General features: G+C 41.8%; 1 protein-coding gene across 1 annotated transcript; it reads left to right on the forward strand.

Annotated features, from left to right (window-relative positions):
* Positions 1-829: 829 nt before the first annotated feature.
* LOC141607885 (uncharacterized) lies at positions 830-2475 on the forward strand. Its single transcript, XM_074427233.1, has 3 exons — positions 830-1109; positions 1230-1423; positions 1507-2475. The coding sequence occupies exons 1-3, from the start codon at positions 830-832 to the stop codon at positions 2473-2475; spliced, it is 1443 nt and encodes a 480-aa protein (XP_074283334.1).
* Positions 2476-9317: the final 6842 nt, after the last annotated feature.

Consider the following 9317-nt stretch of genomic DNA (forward strand, 5'->3'; position numbering starts at 1 on the left):
TTCAGCCCGTCAAATTTGGCACCGTTGCCGAGGAAGGCAATAGTTTAATTTTTGTGTGTTAGTGTAAAGTCTCTATTGTTTTTTTAGTTATTTTATGCATAGTACTCGTTCTTCTAACCTGAACCTCGAGCCTTTCGACCAAGAGATTGAGCATACTCTTTTCAGGTTACGGAAGAACAAACTAGGTGCAATAGTGGCTATACCTGAAGGCAGTGAGTTCGACGATATGCATTCCCACTCTGACAATTCTGAAATTTCTGAAGAATCCGAAAAGACTTTGAATATGGCTAGAGAGACCCTCACATTAAAGGAGCTCACAGCTCCAAATCTTGTTGTTCAGCCATTATGCATCACTTTTCCATAATTGGATGATGGAGTTACTTTTGAACTGAAGTCTGGTTTGATACATCAATTACCAAGTTTCTGTGGGACGAGTATTGAGGATCCGAATAAGCAACTTTTGGACTTTCATATTGTGTGCACCGGTATGAAGCCAGTTGATGTCACAGATGAGCAATAATTGAAATTGAGAGCCTTTTCTTTCTCCTTGAAAGGCAATGCGAGAGACTGGTTAATAAACTATCTACCACCGGCGAGTATCACTACATGGATAGGTATGAAGAAAGCATTCTTGGAGAAGTATTTCCCTCCTTCTCGATTAGCTCAACTGAAAAGAGCCATCAGTAATATTGAGCAGCAAGACGGAGAAACTTTGTACGAGTACCTTGAAAAGTTTAAGCAGTTATGTGCTAGCTGCCCCTACCATGCTTACTAAGAACAGGATCTCATCATGTATTTTTATGGTGGACGGAACTAAGATCACCGCCATATGATTCATTCTGCTTGTGGAGGAAATATAGCCAACAAGAATCCAGATGAAGCTTGGGAGGTTATCACAGAGCTAGCTGAGACCTCTAGACAGTTTGAGAGAAGACCTTCACGGAGAGGAGTGAGTGCTATGGGTGTTAATCCTGGCTTGGAGGAAAAGGTTGATAGTATTGCTTCCACACTCCGTGATATGTTATCTGGCAGACAAATGGCTGTAATTTGTGGTATATGCTCTACTGAGGGTCATCCTAGCGATTTGTGCCCTCAAATGCAAGAGGGAGGTGCTCAGACGGTAAATGGTGTATGGGAGAGTAGTCCAAACCAGAAATGAGATCCGTACTCTAATACTTATAATAAAGGATGGAAAGCTCACCCTAACTTCCGTTGGGGAAATTCTCAAGCTAGTCCATCATCTGGCCTTCCTAGAGGTCAGTTCATTCTGCGACCAAAGGAGCAACCTTCCATACCTCGGGCACCACCACAAGCTACACCAGGTTCATCAATGTCTACTGAAGACATGATTCGGGCTCTTACTATTAGTGGCACTCAAGATAGAGCCAAAAATAAGCAGAATTTCAAGAATCTTGAGAATCAAGTTAGTCAACTAGCTACCGCGGTGAATCGTTTGGAAGCTAAATAATCAGCTGCTTTACCGTCTCAAACAGTCCCAAATCCTAGGGAGAATGTGAATGCCGTATCATTGAGAAATGGAAGACAATTAGAGGAGGTCGAGAAGGTGAAAAAAAAGAAGAGAAGCAACCTATGATTCGGGAAGAAGAAGAGGAGATAGTGATCGAGGAAGGTGAAAAAGCTTCTATTGTTAAGGAGAAGGAGCCGATTCTTTCTTCTATACCGGTGGTGGAACAGGATGTACCTTTCCCCGACGCACTGAGAAGAACCCAACACTTTGAGCATGACAAAGACATTTATGAGGTGTTTCAAAAGTGCGAGGTAAACATCCCTCTTCTTAATCTTTTAAAGTGTATTCCTAAATATGCTAAATTTTTAAAAGAATTATGCACCATTAAAAGGAATAACAAATTGAAAGGGATGAAGATAGTCAAGGGTAAAGGTCCTAAGGGGAAGATTAGTGAATATGTGCCTGCTCTATTTCAAAAGAAGTTACCCCCTAAATGTGGTGACCCGGGTATGTTTGCTATCCCTTGCAGCATAGGAGACCTTAGATTTGAAAAGGCCATGTTGGATTTAGGGGCATCTATTACTGTCATCCCATATGCTATTTATGAAAAACTCAAACTTGGACATTTAAAAGGCACTAGTGTAGTAATTCAACTGGCTGATAGGTCTAGTGTCTATCCTAAGGGGGTTGTGGAGAATGTTATGGTTGGTGTTGGTAAGTTAGTCTTTTCGGCTGACTTTTATGTTTTGGACATGAAAAATGAGGCAGGTGCTATACCAGTCTTATTGGGGAGACCATTCTTCAAGACTGCAGGTACTAAGATTGATGTCTCAAAAGGGTCTCTTACCATGGAATTTGATGGGACCGTTGTTAAATTTGAAATCAATAAACCCAACTCCCACTCTCCTACGGTTCATTCTTTGTGTACTATAGACACTTTTGTTAACCATGATTTATCGAAGTGCTGGAAGTCTCCTATTCCGAGAAAGGTGTTTATTATTTTGTAGGAATCCCCTCCTAAGTATCAAAGGTGTGTTATCTTATGGGATCGTCGTGAGAATACGGAGGCATCTAGAGGTAATAAGAAGGCTTGGTTTGATAAATTAATTGGCCGGAAGGGCTCTGGAAAAGGTGTGCATATTATCCATATAAAATCTTGCTTTCGTTCTTCCTCTTGTATTCATGTTGGTCAGTCAAGGTAACTTTTCTATCTAAGCTTAAGTCGGGTGGTTTACGATTCCGCGAGATATCGAGCCAACGACGTTAAACAACAACGCTTCTGGGAGTCAACCCATATATTTGTGTGTGTATTTTTTTGTGAAAAAAAAAAACGAAAATCCAAAAAAAAAAAATCAAAAAAATTGAGAGGAAAAAAAAAAAGATCGGACAATACCTCATGATTCATTGCATATTTATGGTGTTGGCGTCATAAGAAGGGCGACATAGAAGGGCGGTTGGGTAAGTTAGTGATTAAGGTGAGGTGTAATCGCGGTGTGATGTTGTGGGCACCTCCTTATGTAGATACCTCATTTCTGCACCTCCCGCAAACCACCCGGTGATGATTGGGCCGCATGTTTGCTACGCGGAACGATTTGTGACAGTTCGTAAGTTTATCGTCAAGTGATTGCTCAAACACTAATGTCTACCTCTTAATTGTCATTTATGTGCCGATACGGTCATTTTGACAGTAATTAGAGTACATTTGGAGTCCGGGCCTAAAACCGTCTTCATTTTCTGATAACCGTTAAATCCCGAGTCAGAATGTTCTGGAATGTTCCTGATATTTCTATTCCATATTTCATAGATATTTCATAATCTTTATCCTTTGGTAAACAATTTCCCGTAATATTCACATAAAATATTAAGGAAGACCAAATTATTCCGTCCTTCCATAACTTAAACACGGAAATCTTTCTTCCGCAGGAGGAAACCACTTGGGAACAGATGCAGCAGGTGCTGCGCCTCTTCCAAGAGACGCAGTGGCTGCTGCGCCTCTTCCCAGGTCCTTTTCTGCGTATTTCTCGCATATTTTTCATATCTTTCCGAGATTCACTTCCAAAGAGTCTCCGAAACCCTAATTCCTCCACGTGATTAGTATAAATAGGAGCCTTCGCTCCTCATATTTCTCACGCGAGTGTCCGCCCTTCTCTTCTCCCTTTGCATTCTAGACCTTTGTTATTACTTTTTGGCGTCTACGTGCTTGAACATTCGACCACGTAAGCTCGGATCCTTCTGAGTACCAGCCTCGTTTGCATGATCGACCAATTTGACCAACTCCACGTCAATCAAATTAATTAATCTAATCGTTTTCCTCTTACGAGGGCACTTTCGTTACATTCGCGTCGAGCATCACTAATCGATATCTTAGTCCTTCTCGTTTCGTCAAACATGTAAGTCTGAGGGTGTATAATCTCTCTTTTACCATTGTATTTACTTTTTGTATCATCATTGTAAGGTTTATGTCGAAAATATCAATTAAAACCGATTTCTAAAACCATGCTTTAAAACCTCTTTTTACGGATTTCCAGAAGACAAACCGTCGAGAAAGGACGCAGCAACTGCTGCGCCTCTTCGAAGGAGCGCAGTATCTGCTGCGCCTCTTCGTGAGGCTGTCGCAGTTCCTGCTTCCTTTCTTCTTCTTTCGTCCTCTGTAATTCGTTCGTCTTTTTATTTGTTTTCGTTTGTTCTTTAATTCTTTGACGTAATAGCTTATAATTTCACATGTATATTATTCATCATCATTCACATGTTTAATTCATCATAAATCCAACTTAAATCCCTTATAATCTCATATTTGCGGGTTTTCGTCATTAAATTCAATCTGGGTTGTAGAAATTCGATTTGTTCATATTGAGTTTCTGGAATTCGATCTTTGATATATTTTCATCTGTCTATTGTCATAATCGTCGCATATTTGTCGTTAATTCATCTTGTTTAATTTATTTCATTCACTCATGTCACTAATCAATCATTATTTCATGTAATAATCCGTCTTTAATCCGTCTCATCCATGTTTTATTGTTTTATGACTCCTTAATCACATGTAAATAATCTATTAATCACTTTCATCCGAGTAAATAATTTAATCAATCATTAAATTACCAACGAGTATTAACAACACGCAATTCCGGCTTCACAGCTAGAATTCAGGTCAGGAACAGACGCAGCAACTGCTGCGCCTATTCCAAGAGACGCAGCTCTGCTGCGCCTGTTCCGGGTTGAATTCTGTCCCTGAACTCCATTTTGCCTTGACTTAGTTATTTAGCTTACGTATAATCGATTATTAATCGTATTATCGCCTTCTGTTTTATTCGTTAATTTATTCTTTATTCGTTTTCTCAAAATTATCCGTTTTAAAGGTATTTTCGACATAAATTGCCTAATCCATTGTAATTATTGTAATTTTCATTATTGCAATTTTCTTTATTGTATTTATCCTTGTATTTTGTATCATTTGTATGTTTTCACATGTAATTGAGCATTAAATCCTACTTCGACATTAATTGTTTGCTAATTACGTGTCAACCGACTTAGCCTAATTTTCACATGTTAGGATTAAAACTTGGATGTTGCATTGCATGCATATAATCGACGATATATCAAGTATAGATGATATCCCTAATCATTAGTAGAGGCCGCTTTCGAGGCGGGCGGGATTAGGTGTTCGATCAAAAGAGCTTCCTAATACGTACCCTCACCCCTTACTCCAGATCTCCGTGAACACCCGTGTTCATTGGCATCCACGAGAATCATTCTAGACATAGAGTGCTAAGGGTAACGATTGCTTAGTGTTCATGTCTCTACTTTGTGTCTTGACATGACACGAGGTATTCAAACGGTTCCAATTTCCCATAAAAATTGGTGGCGACTCCAACAAAAATGCAAACGCTTGTTCTCTTCCTCCCGAGCGCCCCCGTGGGCATCCCCACTGTCCACAGTTTGGCGACTCCGCTGGGGACAATACACTTACGTGTAGCCAAGGGTGAAACTTGAACAAGGTTAGGGAATAATTTGTACAAGACAATTGTCACTTTTCATAACTCGGTCTTCCTAGACCGTTTTATTCGGCCTTCCTGGGCTCAACCCAACCCATTCGACCAATCGTCCCGTCTAAACGGTCCTAATTCTTATTTGAGCCTAAGGATGGATAGCGATTGACGTTATTCATACCATGATGCCTACTCTTGTTTGTATCAAGGGCCTTCACTACTTGAGGAAATGGACTAGGAATCGGCCTTACTCTTGTTTGGTACGAGCCTCTCCACAGACTTCGGGTTTGATGGTTCGGTATGGCAACCCACCCTTTAAACCAAAACCCTTCTAAATGCACTCAGCATCCCGTTATAATGCTTGTATGAATATTTGTACCTTACGTGATCACCATTTCTAACCAAAACCATGACGATTTTGCAAAAATCAAAACCCTCTTTTAATGAAAATTTCGAAAATAGGCCATTCAACACAAGTGGCACACACCCACTTCACGATTCAAAACATTTCTTCTTTTAGCAAGTGTGTTAGAATGGTCGATCGTGTTTTGATTCGTCATCGATCTCTTATCCAGTTTTCAAGATGCCTGGATCCAGCGAAACAAACCTCCACCAACTTCAAGATGGTAATGATCGAATCCTAGCCGCGCTAGCCCAAATCCAAATTACCCAAGACCAAGTCCATGATCGCCTTGAGACCATTGAGGGCCGTATCTATGCCGTAGAGGGAAGATTACCTCCCCATGAAAGTGAAGTAATAGGTGACTCCGCGGATGAATCCAGGGATGAAAATCCTCCCATGGGACTAACTGTAGCCGAGAAAAGACTATAATACTTAGAGGAGCAATTGATGTACCTTAAAGGGGATGACATTTATAGGGAAAACAATCGCAAGTATGAAGCCATCAATTCCAAATTGCCAACCAACTTCAATATGACGGATATCCCTAAATTCAAGGGGGACGAGAACCCTTTGAACCACATCCGTGGCTTCAAGGATTACATGTCTATCAAAGGCATCAAACCCGAGATGTTCTTAAGGATCTTTCCTTCATCTCTTGACACCATCCTGAAGCAATGGTTCTACTCCTTAGAACACAAGAAGATCGCTACTTGGGAAGATGTCGCAATCGAGTTTTCTAAACAATATGCGGATAATGCCGAGATCCAAGTTAACATGCGCACTCTAGAGGTTCTTACCCAAAATGACAAAGAAGGATTCACCGACTTCCTAAGTAGGTGGAGGAAGACTAGTACCCAACTAGTTGAACGCCCGGATGAGGCTACCCTTATGGAGAAGTTTGTGGACAATCTCAAACCCATCTATGCCAATCATTTGAGATACCAAAATATCAAAACTTTCAAGGACTTAACCGTACTAGGGACAAGGATTGAAGATGACATCCGTAAAGGACTCCTGTCCAAAACGGTAGGTCGAGGATATTAAGGCTCAACAAGTCGTTCATACGGCTCCACTAGCAAGACAAATGAAGTTAACCTTCTCGAGCCATCCAAGAAAAGTACCCCACCAAGGAAATTCACAAATCTTGGGGACACTTACTCCAACGCTCTTAAAAGGTTAATGAATCAAGGCAAACTTCAACCCATTGGACCTACTCCCGAACCCGAAAGGAAATCCAAATTCTGGGACGAGAACTCGTACTGTGAATACCATAGGGGTAAGGGGCATGACACAGAAAAATGCTACAAGTTGAAAAATGTGCTTCAAGACATGATTGAAGATGGTCGACTACCAATACCGCCGGGAGGCAAACCTAACAACACTCAGAATCCTCTTGGAGTTCTAGTGATTATAAGTGACGAATATACCTTAGATTGTTCACATCTCATTTCTCCAGTCGACGATAATATCCACGCAATAGAGAGTGAGGGGTTCTACTCTACCATCTCCCCTACCATTTCCGACTTCATCACATGGGCAAGGAGTGTGGATAGGCAAGTTTGGGAATTAGAAGATGTGGTGATAGCTCTACGTGATCCCAACGCAACACCCAAGGAGCGTATGCCACTAATCTTCTCTCAAGATGCTACTATGCAAGAAATAGTCGTCGTGGTAGATAAACTAGTCAACCAAATCATACGACTAGAGGATGAAATAATGAGGTTGAGGAAACTAGCTACAATCAATGGGGTTTGGGCCGACGATGACGAAGACGAGTATCTCATCGAAAACTCTCTAGTCAAAGAAATAGTCCAAAATGGTGAAGACCAAGATGTGGACCACTTAACTCGTTCGGGTCGTCCATATCAAAGCACTACTCAAAATGGTCCAACCAACGTTGTCACACCAAATGATAACGAAGAGGACTCCACTGACCATTTGCTCAAGCAATTACAGAAGACAAAGGCTGATTTTTCAGTCTGGCAATTAATAGCGAGCTCATTCCCGCATCGCCAAGCTTTACTGCAAGCTTTGGCCAAACTAAATGTAGCACATAACTCGACACCTGAAGATGTAGTCAACTTGGTCTTCCAAGAATCACCGAAGCTAAGTAATCCTATTACTTTCTCAGACGAAGATTTGCCACCTTTTGGCGCTAGTCACAATTTAGCTCTTTACATCACTGTAATTTGTCTAAAGAAGAACGTGCCAATGACCTTGGTAGATGATGGCTCTGCGGTCAACGTCATACCCCTCAAAACGGCATACAAATTAGGCATGAAAGAGTCGGATTGGACCCCTACCAATCAAGGTGTGCGTGCATATGATGGTACACGACGAAAGGTGGTAGGACTTGTTAACCTAACCATAGCCACAGGGCCAATTGAGCGAAAGGTTAATTTCCAAATAGTGGACATCGAAGCTTCCTTCAACATACTTCTAGGAAGGCCATGGATTCACGCTTCCAAAGCGGTAACATCCACTCTCCATCAAAAGATCAAGATTCCACTAAATGGCAAAGTGGTGACGATCACTTCGTCGCCCATCAAGGCAATAATCGAAAAGCAGTCAAACAATCAAGTCCTTGCTGATCCCGTATACGAACTTGGGGGCTTCCAAAGCATAAGTGTCATAGAAAGCGAGTTGGCACCCTTATACTATGATCCCTACTCCAACTTGGTGGTCAACCACATGCTCAAAACCCAGGGATACTTCCCCGGAATGCCTTTGAACCCTACCCGAAGAAATACCTTCGCACCATATAAGGAAGGCAACTAAAAAAGGATACCACTTGGACTAGGGTACAAACCCACTAAAGAAGAGGTTCTCGAAATGCTTGCTCAAGTCCAAAACCGTAAGCATGTAGGAGTCCAAATGCGACCCTATTTCCCTACCCTAAATGGGTACTTTGTTGAAGAAGGAAGTCTAGAAGTCTTTCACGGATTTTCCGAGCCTTGGCATTATCTCGAGAGGAAGCTAGTCGGAATCGAGATCTTTCACGATTGCTACTTCATCCCTCCAGAAACGGTTCCTACCGTCAAAACCCGTCAAGCACCTTGCTTAGATGAACAAGCTGTTAGCCTATTGTTTGGAGAAGATCGATTTGTTAGAGCCGCGCAGGATGAGATCATTACCATGATACTTCAAGACGATCGTTTCAACCCCACCGCGTTAATCACAGAAACTAACGCAAGTCAGCAGAAAGGATGGAGAAAATCAATCAAGTGGACCAACAATCAAGGAAGACTCTTCAAGCTCACCACTGGAGAAGGAGAGATGTTCAAAGGAGAACCAGAAGACGATGAGTTCGAGTCGGAGTCGGAGTCGGAGTCAGAGTCGGAGTCTAGAGAAGTCATTAGAGAGTCTCCTCCTGTCGTCATCCCCACTCCCTTTGTTTCTCCTAACTTAGCCTCGAGTAGTCACAGTAGTTCGGGAAATGTCCCAACCACTGTCCCTT

The sequence above is a fragment of the Silene latifolia genome, chromosome 10 (genome assembly GCF_048544455.1).
Source record: "Silene latifolia isolate original U9 population chromosome 10, ASM4854445v1, whole genome shotgun sequence".
In the NCBI taxonomy this organism is placed as follows: Eukaryota; Viridiplantae; Streptophyta; class Magnoliopsida; order Caryophyllales; family Caryophyllaceae; genus Silene; species Silene latifolia.

Coding starts and splice junctions, on each gene's coding strand:
- LOC141607885 (XM_074427233.1), top strand. CDS start 830: ATGATTCATTCTGCTTGTGGAGGAAATATAGCCAACAAGAATCCAGAT. Junction 1,110..1,229: donor CCCTCAAATGCAAGAGGGAG/GTGCTCAGACGG, acceptor GAAATTCTCAAG/CTAGTCCATCATCTGGCCTT. Junction 1,424..1,506: donor TCAAGAATCTTGAGAATCAA/GTTAGTCAACTA, acceptor CCCAAATCCTAG/GGAGAATGTGAATGCCGTAT.